This window comes from Carassius gibelio, chromosome B2 (genome assembly GCF_023724105.1).
Source record: "Carassius gibelio isolate Cgi1373 ecotype wild population from Czech Republic chromosome B2, carGib1.2-hapl.c, whole genome shotgun sequence".
NCBI classification, from domain to species: domain Eukaryota; kingdom Metazoa; phylum Chordata; class Actinopteri; order Cypriniformes; family Cyprinidae; genus Carassius; species Carassius gibelio.
Window position 1 is genome coordinate 30,621,763 of NC_068397.1, and position 17,480 is coordinate 30,639,242.

Consider the following 17,480-nt stretch of genomic DNA (forward strand, 5'->3'; position numbering starts at 1 on the left):
TATTACATTCTATCAAAAAAAAAATAAAAAAAAATAAAATAAAATATATATATATTTTTAAATAGAATGCATTTTTGACACAGATTTTTGACAAGGCAACTGATTTAACAGCCTAAATAGACTGGTTTCATGAATTATTAGTCTATTAGCCCACAGGATTATTAAATTGTTAAATAAATAAAATTTTGAAGTAGAATAAGTAAGTCTAATATAATATTTTATTTTAAAGCCTACTCAAATAAGCTCCAACTCTTTTGTAAAAATAATTCAATAAACAATTTCATCATAATAAATTATTATTTTTTGAAAGGGATATTTCAATATATATATATATATATATATATTCAGTTTCCAAAAATCGTGTTTTTGTATTATATTATAATGTTTTTATTGTGTTAATTAGCTGTATTTTTTAGCTATGTTTTTACCTAATCAAAATAAATCGACTGCAGTTTGATTGAGATTAACTGGAAGTTATCTGGTTTTACATTTAGCAGACACATAGCAGTTTTTTTAAGTATTATATATATATATTATTATTACTATTTTGCTTTTCTTAATTGTAAAAAACAAAAAACAAAAAAAAAAAAACAATCGAATAGAATAAAATACAATTATTAGGAAAACGAGCAGTTAGTAAATGAATAGAATGCAAATTCACTCTTTTTTTTGCAAATACATCTACGTCTTTTTAATCAATGTAGACGTCTCCCATATAGGCTACATGTGAAATGTTTCCGTTTTCTACACAAATCGTAGATTTATCGTGTAATAAAGGCGGAATTTTTTGATCTGCTGTTATACAACTACAGTTCCGCACGCGGAGGAGCGGGAGTCCCGCATCTAACTCTAGCGCGTGGCGTGACGCTCCGTCTGCTTCTCATCGACGTGACGTCACACCGCGAGCTGAGCTGTCCGCGCGCCGCTGGTGCTGAAGCAAGATGGCAGTTGCGCTAGAGGCGCGAAACGGCCGATGAACTGAGGGACTAACTCACGGGGAAAGTGCTTTATGAGAACATTTTCTGTTAGTTCGACCGTTTGTTTACGCGTTTGTTGTGTAAAAGCTGTAGTTATAGCCGTGTGTTGAGCGAGCGCGGCTGAATCCAATCACAGCAAGTAAACGGACTGTCCCGTTCCGGCGGAGGTCGACGCGACGCGGCGCGGCGCGATGTCTCTGCTGTGCGTCGGCGGTGAGTAACAGTCTTACATTTGTCCATTATTGTAACAGATTGTTATTTGGTCAACATAATACGTTTATCATACAGAATACCTTACAAAAAGTAGAAGACTGAATCATTACCACACTCATTTAACACGGTATTTACATGGTACTTTTAGCTAAAGACCTGTTTTGATTACAAAACCATGGCGTTTTCACATATACTATATTAATAAATGTCAATACAATGGTATAAAACCACATTTCATAGTATCCTTCACAAAAAAGTACTATTGGACTTTACAATGAATTAATTTATTATGGTATTTACATGGAATTTCAAGGCATGATAATCAAAATAATGTGGTATAAGTGAATGTTGTGACCGTGGTCTATAATGATGCATGATATGATGATGTTTTTGTCTTGTCAATGGTGGTAAGATCTGTTTCTGTTTCTGTTTAGTGGAGGTGTGTGTGTTTTTCCTTTTAACTTTCATTCATCAACCTGTTAGTCATCGACCATTTAAGTGTTTATATCAGAATCTAATACAGACTCTATTAGGACATCGCATTAATATTTCAAGGATCTGATATGTAGAAATGTGTTGTTATGAAGGGGATTGCTCATATTGTTCAGTACAGAGTGGGAATCTCTAGCACGGCTCGGGAGGGAATCCTGTGTGTGTGGGTGTGTGAGCTTGATGAAATGAGATTTCTTGTGAAGATTATTCTGGTCACGCTCTACGTGGTGCAAACCAGGGCTTCACGTTTCTTCAGGTTCACATGCATTAGCTTTGTGGATGAAATGATTGATTGACAGGTTAGTTATGATCGATTTGGTAATGAATGGCTCAGATGCCTCAAAACACTGATAACGCTGCGTGTGCATGCTCTGAAAGCAACATCTGTACTCTATAATAGTCGAAGAGATTCCAGTGCATCCAGTGCACTTTAAAAACAAAGGATTGATAGCTGGATGAGTGTAATCCAGCACGGCTGATTTTGCTCTGATGCATTGACACGTGGCTCGCTCATTCTTATTCTGTGCTGCACCAGACTATAAAACACTAGCTGCTCTCTCACTACTGGTGCTGGTCACATGAGCGCAGTTGTTCAAAGCTGAATCTCACTAAACCTGCCAAGATTCATGCTTAAAAAAATATATAAATATTAAATATAAATAATAATATAGTATTTAAGAAAATACATAAATAATAGAATTGTATATTTATATATATATATATATATATATATATATATATATATATATATATATATATATATATATAATTACCCCCAAAATATTATTTTTGCATTACACTATTATGAAAATTATTATATTTTTGTTTGCGTATAATATATATATATATATATATATATATATATATATATATATATATATATATATATATATATATATATATATATAGCAAATTTGCATTACAATGATGTAAAAATATATAAATAATAAATATATTAAAATTATGCTTATTTTTTGTAGTTAAATATTTTGTGAAACTACAGTGGAAAAGCAAATTTCACAATTCTCGTTAGTGTGATGCAAAAATAAATGAATAATAATAATAATAAATATCTATGAAATAATTACCATAATGCAATTGTTTTTATATATACTGCATAGACAATTTATAATGTCTTTACCATGTCAGTATTTGTTTTATTGCCCTTCATTTATGTTGATTTAAATAAAAATTATAGTGTTTTAAATACAGTCATGAGAATTTGGAGCGGGAGATGCACTTTTTTGTAATGGAAAATAATAACACAGTGCAAGTAAGGTTAGTTTTATTTTTGAATTTTTATGGTGAAATATGACCCGGAAACTTACACTTAAGCATAATTTTAGGCTTCTGACAGTAGCTATAATGTGAATTCAAGTCCCTCATCTGGGAATCCCTGCACAGTAAACAGGAATGGTGTGATTTACAAGAAGTCCCTGAGTAAAGGCACAGCGACTGTTCAGGAAAGGAGTTATGGGTTTCTTGAGACGACAAAGCTCTTATTCTTGATGTGCAGTTTGTCATGACAGAGGTGTTGGATCAATGTTCATTACAGGAGAGACTGTGTAGCATGAAGGGTCATGACTGAATTAAGCTCTTTACTTAAGAGATCACAAAGATGTGTGCTTGGTTATATATTCTCAGGCACTCCACTAGTCAGTTTGCATATATATCCCTTAACAGATTGTTTAATGAAATCTAAAGATTAATGTATTACATAAGGCCTCTCCTTTTTCTGCTGTTGTGTTGAGTGATATAACTCTTATGATGTTCAGTGGTGTTGTCATATGCTGAATGTAGGAGTGTTTTTACACTTATGTAATATTGAAAACGCTTTTGCAGTCAGCATGGGCGGATAACATCCCACCTCCTGTTTCCAGCTAAACATCGCAGGAAAAAGCAAGGTCTTCACAGTTAGTAATGTGTTTTGATGTTCACGAGGAGTTTTATTGCTCATAATTGATGCTTTTGGAGAGACTAGACCACAGGGAAATAAAATCATGAATGAGATCTCTTATATTTCTCAGTTATTTCTCTTCGATGGAGAGCAAGTTGAAATGCTTGCTTCATAAGAGGAAAAATAGTTCACCCTAAAACCAAATTTGGTGGAAAATGTTCTCACCCTCAGGCCATCCATGATGTAGATGAGTTTGTTGCTTCATCAGATTTGGAGAAATGTAGCATTGCATCAATGGATGCTCTGCAGTGAATGGGTGCCGTCAGAATGAGAGTCCAAACAGCTGATAAAAACATCACAATAATCCACAAGTAATCCTGTCCATCAGTTGACATCTGGAGAAGACAAAAGCTATTTGTTTGTAGCAGTGTGTTTATAAGACATTAGTTAATGGACTAATATTACTTGTGGATTATTGTGATGTTTTTATCAGCTCTCATTCTGACGGCACCCATTCACTGCAGAGCATCCATTGATGAGACACTGATGCAATGCTACATTTCCACAAACCTGATGAAGAAACAAACTCATCTACATCTTGAATGGTTTGAGGGGAGCACATTCTCAGCCTATTTCCATCTTTGGGTGAACTAATCCTTAAATAAAGATTAAAACTCTTCTCAGATTTGCCGAGATCTCAAAATCTGCATTCGGGAGTCTGAAATCTCGGTATGAAATCTATTCACTATTTTAGGAGAATCATCTGAGACAATTTTACTTTAATGAAGCAGGATACTTAATGGAGCTCTAAATTATGAAGGGACAACATCTGAGCAATAACATTTTCCTCGGCATGTCAGTAAAACCCATTCAAGAGGCCTTCGTTCTTCATTTCCTTTCACAGTCAGCTGGTTCTTTTCCTCTCGGCTGTGGCGAATAAATGGGGTCTGGGAGTCATTGATTACGATGTGTTGTTTGTGGGCAGCAGATCCAGCTCTGAATTATTTATATTGGCAGTGATTTATGATTCTGAGCTATTATTAAGCACTAGTTTCCTGGGTTCTGCGATCCAGCGTCCTCTTCATTGATCTGGCCTGTATTGATATATTACAGTGGTCTGTTTTAACTGCACTCAGTGAAACACCATACGATAGAGCTGCCCACCTCTCTATAATTCAATCTTAGATGGAGCTGAATGGCAAAGATTGTTTCCGGTTTGTCGCCGTTCTTCAGTGTGTATTTGCTTGAAATGGAAAGAACTCCATGGCTGAAAATAGATCGGGTGTTTCAGCAGAGATATACAGTGGCCGCTCAGCTCGGATCGGGTCGTCATATTTCTGTCCACTATGCAGTTATAAAGAAGCTGTATCAGACCAGAGGATTTATTTTTATGTGGCTCTGGGGACACTAAACTGGCACAAGCATGATGAAAGCAGGACAGAGGACAGATGATACTTCTTTTTACTTTTATAATTTCCTTGTATTGTTCTCTCATTCTACTGTATTATTATGTCTGTTGTTTTGTCTTGCTACCCATCATCCATCCATCCATCAGTCTATTCATCCATCCATCATTTTTTCTAACATCTATCCATTTATCCATCTACCATTTTGTCCATTGTTTTGTTTATCTATCCATCCATCTATCATTTTGTCTATCTACCATCTCCATTTATCCATTCATCCATCTATCAATCCATCCATCCATTTATCCATTCATCCTCCATCCATCCATTTATCCATCCATCCATCCATCCATCCATCCATCCATCCATCCACCCTTCCACTGTTTTGTCAATCGTTTTGTCCATTCTTCCATCTATCATTTTGTCTATCTACCATCCATCCATCAGTCCATCCATCCATCCATCCATCCATCGTTCCACTGTTTTTTCAATCGTTTTTTCCATTCTTCCATCTATCATTTTGTCTATGTATCATCAATCCACCGATCCATCCATGTTTTGTCTATAATTTTGTCCATCCATCCATTTATCTTTCCCTCCATCCACCATTTTGTCCATCATTTTGTCTGTCCATCCATCCAATATTTGTCAAGCATTTTGCCCATCCATTCATCTTTGATTTTGTCTATTTCTCATCCATCCATCCATCCATGTTTTGCCTATCATTTTTTAATCCATCCATTTATATTTCCCTCCATCTACCATTTTTTCAATCATTTGTCCATCCATCCAACATTTTGTCAAGCGTTTTGCTCATTCATCTATCCATCTATCATTTTGTCGATCTACCATCCATCCATTCACCATTGTCTATTATTTTATTCATCCATCCATCCATTTTCACAATAACAAATGATCTACAACTCAAGCTCTCTCTTAAAGCACATGAACGAATGTGTGTATCTTTAACTGTGAGGGAAGAAATAAAATGAAACGTTGGTCAATTCAGGAAGCCATTGAATGTTGAGTGTGCGATGAGTCTGATAAATGACATTATCTGTTGATCTGATAGAGCAGAAAGAGGATCCAGGATTCATTAGTGACACCTGAAGCCCTGGGGAGAAAACGCTGTGGACTCGATCAGACCACAGAGAGACACAATGAGTCAGAACCCAAGAAAGCAACCCGAGCGAATGTTTTCCACTGAGGAATTTGCTGACGCACTGAAAACAGAATAAAGAGGCCATTGGGTGAAACTGAACCGAAGTCTTTATTTCTAAACTGTGGTGTTTGCTGCTGGAAAGACCAGCATTTATTGTGTTTGGATGATGGTTCAGATAGCCTCTGTTTTTATGACATTTCATTTGACATTTTTCTTTATTATTTATTGATTTATTTCTTGTGCTTTCCAAAAGCTTTTCTCGAAACCTCAAACATTAGAGCATAACAATGGCAAGATCAATTAAGTTCCAACAAATTTACATGCATGAACTACAAAAAATGTGGATAAATTTGAAAATGCCATTTTCGCTAAAAACGTATCATGTCTATTCCTTGTGTATCATCTGCAGTGAGTTTTTTTGAGGCTGTGCGAATGCGCAGAAAGCAAGTGAAAAGTTTTATGACGTTTCAGTGTGGATGAGACAAAGTTTGCAAAACGCTTGTGTGGACGGAGAGCGTTTTAAAATAAAAATGCTGTTTTTAAATGCATCTGGATTAATGTATATGTAGCCTAAATAAAAAAGCAAGGCTAATTGAATTTTTCTCTCAAAATTTAGATTTTTTTAAATGTGTTTCTGAGTTTATATCTAACAATCAAGACTTTGTTAATAATTTGTTTGTTATAAACTCAGAATTGAGATATAAACAATTCACAATTATGACTTTTCATATCTTGCATTTCTGAGTTTACATCTTTCTATAGTGAGTTAACAGTTAATTGTGTCTTTATATGTTACAGTTGTGAATAATGAACTGGTATTTAAGAAAATAAAAATAAAAATTGTGAGGAATAAATGTGCAATTACGAAAAAAAAAAGTCAGAATTTGATGTAAAACGTCTCTGATTCTCTCGACAGAAACAAAGTCTGATTTGTGAGATGTTCACTCAGAATTACAAGAAACAAAGCAATTTAAAAAAAATCCCCATGCGAGAAACCAACTTTCATATTAATCAGTATTTTTGACAGTTCAGAAATTAGTTGTGTGTCAGACTGACTCAGACCGCAATAAAGTGATCAGTTCGATTTGACAAAATCTTCTCTGATGTCATATCCTTTGGCGCTGTCTGGACTCTCGCTGCATGAGTCTGTAGATGTTCTCCTGAGCAACTTCCGTGAAATTAAACTAACGCTGGCACTTTCCTCTCAGATCTCATCATTTCAAATGGTTTTATTGGCCAGAATTCCGGTCAGAGGTGCCGGAACGAATCCGAACACATCGAAATTACTGCAGCACAGATGCCACAATAGCACTACAGTATGATTACCCAGAAAGCAACTCACTTTAGATAAGAGTGAGGATGAAAACCACATGAGGCGTTTATGGAGGAGTGTGTGTGTACAGTCAAGGCTTTATAACACACTCACTTCCTGTTTTAATGGCCATTCAGAGGAAGAGGAGAGAAGAGCAGCTTTGGGTGGGGTTGAATGGGGGTTCGGAGCGGGTTTGCATAATAATGCTCCTCTCCACTGCATGCCATGTGCTACAGCATGCATTGATAATGCATGGGAACACACGTCATCACAGTGCAGAGAGATGGAAAACTTTAAGAAATCCCCTCATTCCTGTACAAAGAGACTTCCACTCATCAAAAATGCACAAGCTCTTCTGTTTCTGAAGTGCATATACATTGTATATGCATTCTACCAGTGGAAAGTTACTTTGTCAGAATACCAAATGCAGAAGCCTTTACTCGTCTGAATGTTGATGCAAAGAGACAAACATAGTTTCATTGTGTTTGTTTAAGCTCGTTTTGTTCTGTTTTACTGGCTCATTTTCTCTCTGATACTTAACTCTTACTCTTCTGTCTGTTTTTTACAGTGAAGAAGGCCAAATATGATGGACCCCAGGGTGGGTAAACATCACAACATGATTTCACAGCTTTTTTCCTTTCGAGATATATATATATATATATATATATATATATATATATATATATATATATATATATATATATATATATATATATATATATATATATATATATATATACTTGTAAAGAATATTCATAGAGTACAATGCCATGTTTATTAGAAAGCTAGATTAGTGCATAGTTCATGTTACCTCTTTTTTTTAATACTTTATTTTAAGGTTAATTATAATAAATTGTTTAGTTTTTTACATTAAGTGATCTGGTTTTATGTTAATTTATATAGATTATATAAAAAAAATTGTCCAGTACAATACTTTTTGGTTTTACTGTAACTAACAATAAAAAAAAACATTTATTTAGTTTTTATTATTTATTATTTATTCATATCATTTACTTTTTCACATCCTTTACTAATCTAGTTTAATGTTAATTCATGTGAATTATTTAAAATAAAATAAATGTAATTAAATTTATAAAATCATTTATACATTAATTTATAAATTGTTCTGTACAATAATTTTTGGACATTACTATTTAACAAAAAAAAAGTTTTTACATAATTTAGTAATCTAGTTTAATTTTGTACATACATAAATGTATCCATTTATTCAGTACAATACTTTTGGAAAACTGTATATGAATGATATGATTGTTATCTCCTTTTTTTTCTCCTGCAGAGAAATTCAACACATACGTGACTTTAAAGGTTCAGAATGTGAAAAGTACGACCATCGCAGTACGTGGCAGCCAACCCAGCTGGGAGCAAGACTTCATGTTGTGAGTCCTTCATATTTTCCTCTGTCTTTTGATTTAATTTTTACTTTCATTTTCTCTTCATCTATGTGTCCCTCTCATCCCGTAGTTTTTTTCATGTGCCTTGTTTTTGTTCAGTTCTCTCCTGCACTCATTACAGTCAGTGTTTTATTAGTCTTAATCGAAACACATTTACTCTGATTATCTTCATGCTCATTTGAGTTCGGTTACAGAGTATTCCTGCTGCGTTCAGCAAGTCAAGAGAATCTCATTTGCTCAAAAGTTTCTCTCTTCTGACTCAGCACACTTAATGGAGTTTTTAAATATGACTTTATCTAAGACATTTTTCCTAGGTCAAATAAAAATACACATTATTGAGTCGAATAGTTTTAGATTATAGAGCTATACAACTAAATTATAACTTAATAATAAAAAAGATTTTAGGAGAATTTGATGAGATATGACATTCGGTTGGGTGATATGGCAAAAAATAAAAATATCTTTGACACATTTAAGAGATTCAAGATTTTATTTTATTTTTTTAAACCTAATTACGCTACGCTCCTGCTACAAAAACATCAACAACATGCTGCTGTAAGCATGTAAGAATATTGCTGATGCAAATATAACATACATGAAATAACCCCCATATAGCATACATGAATCACCGCGTAGCAGATCTATACAGGTGGAGCTGGGGATGGCGGAGGGTTTCTGAAGAGAGCTGCGACTACTATGGCATTCTCTAGTCATATATTTGAATGTTGAGCAGCCAGCTCATTGGCTACTGATACAGGAGAGAACCAATCAGCTGTGCCATGTGATAATGATGTCATCAGGTTAGATTGAGTTAGACCTATTGGACTGCACCATCTAGAGTTTCATGTATTTCTGTTATAAATGAAATTTTGATGTTTCATCTGCTTACCCCCAGAGCATCCAGGATGTAGGTGACTTTGTTACTTCAGTAGTTCACATTTTATTATTATTGTATTTACATTTTATATATTGTATTTATTTGTGATATGGCTTGCCATTTATTTCTTCTTATTTTATTACTTGACTGTAAACATTTTTAGATTAGATGACTGTAGTTTAAAAATATGTCCAAAAAATATACCCTAACTCCCTTCCAGTGTTAATTTTGACAGCAAATTCGGATTTAGTCTTAGTCTTAGTCTTTTGAACAACACACCATTTAGTTTTAGTCACATTTTAGTCATCTGAAATGTTTTAGTCTTAGTCTAGTTTTAGTCGACTAAATATCATAAGAGTTTTAGTCTTAGTCTAGTCTTAAGTCTTTTAGTCTTAGTCTAGTTTTTTTTTAGTAGAACAAAGTCAACTTAGTTGACTTGACTAAATGTTTCCATCAGTCTGTTATATAATGGTATTTATAAAATAAACATAAGGCCTGCTCTCAATGAAAAATATACATGCTCTCTGAAAAAGATATGCATTCGTCCTGAATGATATGCAATGCATATGACATTCTTTCAAGATGAAGTACAGTATTATTGAAATAGACAACCACCTATATTATATTTGTATTGTATGTTCATTCTATTTCTTTATTTGTGCTATTTACAAAGTTTACATTTTTTTAAGTTTGTTTTTGTTCATTTAAAATAGCACTGCATAGTCTTCACTGTAAAATAAAATACACAATCAAACCAAAATGTATTCAGACACCTTCAACGTTTCTTACAATATCACAGTTTATTTGCTGTAGTTTAGAAATTGGTAATAAAATATGACAATAACTCAGGGTTAAACTGTGTCAGAACAACAAATTCATCTTGATAATGTCTGATGCAATGCTTAATTTGGTTCAGTCTGTGGTGTGAAAAGGTTGCATTAGAAATAAAAGAAAGAAACACTTAAGCAAAACATGCACAGGTCCCTAATATTTTCTTTTTCTTTTTTTTTTTTTTTAGTCACTAGTAAAACAATATAATCTATTCTATCTGATTTTCGGATTGACTTTGGATAAATTCTTGTTAAAACTACAAAGTAATTCAATCAAGAGCAGTGAGTGATTTACTTTCATTTAAATACATTAAAGACACTGACAGCAAAGCTAGTAAATTAGGCGCGGTCACTTTAAGAGACAAATGCATCCATTATAAAGATACGCATCCGATTTCTTTCCAACGCTTTACTTTCACTGAAGACATAACTATAGACTTTTTCGAACACACTTTCCAAGACGGGTATTTCGACATATTTAGTATGTATTTGTTGTCGGTACAAAAGCAAGAAGACTTTGAGACGCGTCTCTGCTTGCTCCCTGAACACCAGAACACCAAGCTGCTGAATTGAGCTCTTTCACTTTTCGCTCTTTTTCTTATGTTTATTTAAAATGCGATTTGTATTTGTTCGTTCAGGGTGCAGGAGGACGCAAACGTCCTGAAAGAGAGCTCGGTTCAGTGTTACGCGAGTAACCAGCTGCTCTGCTCAGTTCAACTTTCCCGCATCGCGGGGCTGAAGCCAACTTGATGTGTTGAATGCTTGGAGCACGTTATAAAACGTATTCTTAAAATACACATTTCTGTTTTAATAAATGCTCATATTAAAACATAGCATTACACATAAGTAGGTACAAAAATAATCAGTGATACATTTACGACCCCATAAAAATTTGGGTCGCAATGGCATTTCAAAAGGTTGCAGTGTAGTTCCCTGTGTAAACAACTTAACTGTTATGAAAACGTCCTCGAAACTGTGCGAATTTCTGCAAACTCATCTTTGTTCTCTTTTCTGTGTAACTGCTGCTGCGTTTGTTTAGCTATTGCGCTCGCATTTGCCGCGGCTTTTTATAATGGCTTGGCTGCTTTTGCATAGATCAACCTACCCTCAAAGATTCGCACTGATTGGATCTCTTCTCCATTCGTCCCTCCCATATATTTTCGTCTCATTTTTATTCGTTGACTAAAGTGTCAGTTATATTTCGTCACGTTTTTCGTCATCATATCTGACTTTTTATTTAGTTTTTATTTAGTTTTCGTCCGTGAAAAAGGTTAGTTGACGAATATTTTTCGTCATAGTCTTCGTCAACGAAATTAACACTGCTCCCTTCTCAAAATAAAAAATTCCCCCGTAGGAGTCCCCTTATCACGGCTGTTTTGGGTTTTGGTTTATGTTCATGTCTTTTATTTTGTAGTTTGGCCACAGTCATGTTCTTCCCATGTGATTCTCTTAGTCTGTGTTGTGATTGGTCGTCTTAGTCTTGTGGCTTGTTTCTCATTGGTTTATGTCATGTGACCCTTATTGTTTGGTATTTATAGCCCTCATGTCACCATTGTTTCTGTGTAACTACTGTTTGTGAGTCAGTTCATGTTTAGTAGTGATGAGGAAATTAAGCTTTTCAAATCAAAGGTGGAAAAAGGTGCCTAGGCAGCCAGCGATTTTTGGACTAGAACATTGTTAAGTTGATTAATATTGTTATTAATTAGAAGTGGTTGTGAAGCGGGGATTACTATAAAATGAGCATGCACAGAACTACTCATGCACATATTTATTTGCATTATATTTCATTCTTAACAAAGAGGTGAATGACACTTGAAACCTGTGCACGGGGTTGACGTCATTTGAAACAAATGCGAGTTTACATCACACAATTCTGATAAAAGTGTTTTTTCTTTTTCACTAGCTGAAACATGCTTCCATAAATCACGCTTTCATGTCTATTTCTTTTTCAGTTATCCTGGTCTCCTCTCATGTTGTGATTCTATCCCTGTCATCTTCACTTTATCTCCCTCTGTCGCCCGCTCACTCGCTCCTGTGTTCATTCACACATCTTTCTCCGTGCGCTTTTGTTCATTGATAGCAGACAGATGAGCTCAAAGCGTTTGCTCTGGTGCAGCACGGCTGTTCTTACGTAACGCCGCTCTGCAGAGAATCTCCTTCTGCTCTCCAGTACGTGACGTGCCTTTGATAGCGCCGATGTTCAGAAGAGAAAACTGTACTGCAGACACTGCACTAATGACTACTGGGTTTAAAACTTGAATCCGAAGCAGTATGCAGTGAAAAATGTTTCAAACAGTAGTATGCAACAGCCTCAGCTAATATATATGGCTGTTTTGTGTTTTAAATAAAGATTCATATATATTATTGCTTCCAGTTGTCATACTAGAAATTAAATATGAGTACACGTGCATTTAAAATTTCTCTGTTGCATTGAATCTTACTTACAAAATAAGGTGTTTTCAGCTCAAAACATTTTGTTTCATGCACTGGTAAATTTAAATGTTTTGGGCTAATTTGCTTCCATAACATTATCTTCGTTCAGACTAGTGGAAATAAAACCATGCACTTCTGTTATATTGCACTTTATATATTTGTGTCTGTAGATTTATATTCCAATGAATATCTTGGTGAACTTCTGAGGTTTGTTCGTATTATTATTCACACACTGATTTATAGAACATTTAATTCCTAAAAAAAACAAATCAGAGATGTATTTCTTCTGAGTAATCAAACGAAAAATGATAAATGTCTCAAACTTTTCACTCTTATATGTCAACAAAATCAAACAAGAATTTTGAACCTGGATTTATGGCGGGTTCATATTTATGTTCTGGAAATGTATGCAAATGAGTGCATATTTAATTAGATGATGCCTCATTTGCATATTCAAACATAGCTTTTCAGAAATCTCGTAACACAAGACAAGTGTCTTAATGTACTGTTATTAATCAGCTGGGAAAATCGAGTGATTTTAAATTAGTAAAAAAAATATTTTTTATATTATTTTAAGTAATGGAATGTTTTCTGTCAAGCTTTATATACAGTAATTCATTATAGCTTAGAATTTATAAATTATATGTTCTTATAAGCACTGTATAGCTTTATATATTATTATACGTATCATCTGTGGTCAAGAAATTCTTGTTTGTGTTTGAAAGACATCAGGTTCGGCTTTCACTATTTTAATTTGTTGTACACGTGACTCACACAATGTTTCTAAACCCTGAGAAATGTGGCAAAATATCTGTATTTTTATTGGTATTATAATATTTGAAGCCACTCTGAAACCGCAGCATCTTAGAAATGTTGCAGTCTTCACTTCTCTTGTGGTTTTCTTTCTAACATTGCGTCCTGCTGTTCTGTAAATTAGGTGCGTGTTATATTTCTCCAGGCCATGTTTTGTTTCCTATTTGTTTCCATTTTGCCGTGATGTACTTATGTAAAGCAGTTTAGTCTATAAAATCCTCTCAGTGTGGTGCCAGCAATCAGATGCAAATGTCTCTCGATAAACATCGAATCTTGATTCCAGACGAGCTCTTTATCCTCGCAGCTCTCGGTTTGCTTTCCGCTTCATGCCAGGCTTGATCAAAGCTTTTAACTTTCCTCCGCAGAACATCTCACTGTCTTTATGAAAGTACAAGCAGCCTTTTCTCAGTCAGTCTTTGTTCTTTTTTGTTTCCTACTTATAGGTTCATTCAGCGGTTTACTCTGCAGTGCATCACCATTTATCTTCATTTAAAGGTTGTTCTGTTTTTTCTCATTCTCTTTCTTTTTCTGTCCAGTGAGATAAATCGTCTGGATCTGGGCCTGACGGTGGAGGTGTGGAATAAAGGACTGATTTGGGACACCATGGTGGGCTACGTTTGGATCCCACTGCAGAGTATCCGCCAATCAAACGAGGTCAGTGCTGCACTATTGAGTTTAAATAACACGGCTGATATGAGCGCTGTTATTTATACTGGTTTTTCGTTTAAAAGATTAATATCAGGTTGATTGAAAGATTAGTTTACTTAGGGATTTAATAGAGATTCCTGGGGCCGAATTCACAAAAATAGTTTAAAGAAATTTCATAAGATGAATTCCATTAAGGAAGAATGTTTTTAGTGCAATTCTTGAAAAATTCTCAAAAGTTCTAAAAAGATTTGATTTTTTTTTTTTATTAACAAGGAAATCAGGCTTTTATGAAAGCTTGTTTCTGCCACGTAATAAAAAATTCTCTTTTTCACAGAATAAAGATGATAAAGATAATTGCAACGGTTTTATCTGTTCTGCATCTTTTTTTTTTTTTTTTTTGCAATTTTTTATATAAAAAAAATCAATTTTTTTTTTATTTTGTTTGTTTATATTTTCCAATTCTACTTATTCTTCTCAAGAATTAAAAAAAAAAAACTTTTTTGCAATTGCAAGAAAAAAATCAGTAAAGTTGCAATTAACTTTTTTTATTCTATTTTTAAAAAACTTACTTCAAAAAAATCATAATAGTTAGATATCTCAGAATCACAAGAAAAGACTCATAATGCTGCATAATAATCATAATAAGTGTGCATATAATATTTGTTTATAAATAAATATAAGTTAAATAAATATTAAGTAAGAAAATAGAAGTTAAAAATAAATATTAATATTTTTATTTTAACTTTTTTTTTTCTTAAGTAAGAAAATAGACGTTAAAAACTTTTTTCACCATTTAATTTAGAGAAAAGACATTTTAAAAGACTGATTAAATTTTTAAGGTTTTATTAATTGATTTCACTAGACCCAGTTTTTATAGATTAGTACTGAATCATAAAACAGAATCAAGATTTTTTTTTTACATAGAACATAATATAGTAAAAGAAAATGCATTTCATGTGGCCCTAAATTAGCATTCATAGTTCTAACAAATATTGTCATAATATTTTACCCATCCTGCCCAGCCCTAGTTTCAATCTGATCAATTTTTTTAAATACAATACTTAATATCTTAAATAATTTTGTTTCTCAAGTAAATGTATCTTGATTTAAGCTTGCATTTGTATTGGAAAACAAGACAAAAACATCAAGTCATGAAATGTTGTGCAGAAACACATGCCAGATTGTAATATCTATATTTTAAAAGCTATGAAAGAGCCACATAAGAGCAGTACAGTTGTTCTCTGTGGTGAGGTCAGACTTTAAATGAAATCTAACAAGGATGACCGTAGCTGTGATGTCAGATAAGAGAAGTGAAGGTCAGGTTTTGGATTAGATCTGCTTCAGACACTGGATTTATGGCTGTAATGCACCTCAGATCTCCTCATCTCCTGTCCTGTTACGAAAGCCAATGTTTGCTTTATTTAAAAGCAGCGGTTTTATTGAGCCTCCTTCCATTTGCTGCTTTTATGTCCTGTTTTTATAAATGACCCATGAGTTTTTCCTTTTACTTTCATAACGTGACATGAATAATAAATCATCTGCTATCAATAATGAATGAGTATTTTCTGCTCTCAGCCTCTTCCTTCTTCTGATGTTCAGAGAGATTTGTTATTTTTGTGCATTTGTTCTGTAATATATGATTGTGCTTTATTGCTACTAGATTATATATAAAAAAGATATAAAAGCAAAGCAGTGGTGCATTATTTAATGATTCCTCAATTTATGTATCTTGTGCATAAAAGGTTTACTTTATAAAGTGATCGGATGCACAGTTTTCATCAAAAAAAAAAAAAATATTTTTTAAATCCCAGAGAATAAGGCTGTGTGTTTCAGAGAAAAAAAAGCTAATTAAATATTGTGAATGTGATTTATTTGTTTATTTTTTTACAATTAAAATAAAAGGCGCTTCAATTTTTGTGATTATATTATCAATATGACTAGATAATAATAATAATAATAATGATTTTGTTATTTATTCTGATCATTAGTATAACTAAACAGAAATATTAAACTTAAATTATATTATAAATATTCCGCTGTAAAATAAAAAATAGTAAAAAGAAATTAATTATTTAAAATGAAATTTAAAAAGTTTTAGGTTCGCTGTGCTTGTTTGAAGGGATGGACAAAATGGCCAAATTTTTGCTATAAAATAATAATAATATATTTTTATTATGATCATTAATAATAATAATTATTAATAATAATAATAATATAAGACAAAATTTTAATATTGTTATATATTTTATTTTATATATTTATATATTTTATATTTTACTTTATTTTAAGAAATAATAATAATAAAAATATAATCTATATAGTCTATAGTCTTCTTACAATTTTTTTTTTATTATTATTTAAAATGAATCCTTTTTTTTCAGGTTTGCTGTGCTTGTTTGTAGGAATGGACAAAGTTCCCAACATTTTAGCTATAAAATAATAATAATAATATTTTTTTATTATGATAATTAATTATTATTATTATTATTAATAATATAAATCAAAATTGTAATTTTGTTATGTTTTATTTTTATTTATTTATATATATATATATATATATATATATATATATATATATATATATATATATATATATATATATATATAATTTTTTTTTTTTTTTTTTTTTTTTTTTTTAAGAAAATCTATATTTTAAGAAAAAATATAATAATAATAATAATAATAATCTTTTTTTATTGTAGAACGGAAAAAAATATATTCTTAATTTCTTTATTTTCAAACATTAAACTATAAAGCTATTATTTTGGAATAAAAACCACATGAAGACCTTAAAGCTTCCCACGCTTCATGTTAGGTTTCCAAAAGCACATGATAAGTGACTGAAACAGATTCAAATGTGAGTTTATGTGAATCAGCATTTACTAAGATGCTGAGAACACTGGATTATGTGCTGCTCATGTGTAAATAAACACAGTTCTGCGTTTCACTCTGAAAAACAGTATGTGCCGACTCGTTTTACTTTCATTGATATTTGACTGAGAAATAAA

At 32.7% G+C, this 17,480-nt stretch overlaps 1 protein-coding gene across 1 annotated transcript in view; it reads left to right on the forward strand.

Annotated features, from left to right (window-relative positions):
• Positions 1-936: 936 nt before the first annotated feature.
• The window catches only part of LOC127951549 (protein unc-13 homolog A-like), a 66,416-nt gene continuing 49,872 nt past the window's right edge, over positions 937-17,480 (forward strand). The window contains exons 1-4 of the mRNA XM_052549495.1: positions 937-1,190; positions 8,028-8,057; positions 8,757-8,856; positions 14,361-14,478. Of these exons, the coding sequence (XP_052405455.1) occupies positions 1,169-1,190; positions 8,028-8,057; positions 8,757-8,856; positions 14,361-14,478 (270 nt within the window). The 5' untranslated portion in view covers positions 937-1,168. The remainder of the gene's footprint in view (positions 1,191-8,027; positions 8,058-8,756; positions 8,857-14,360; positions 14,479-17,480) is intronic.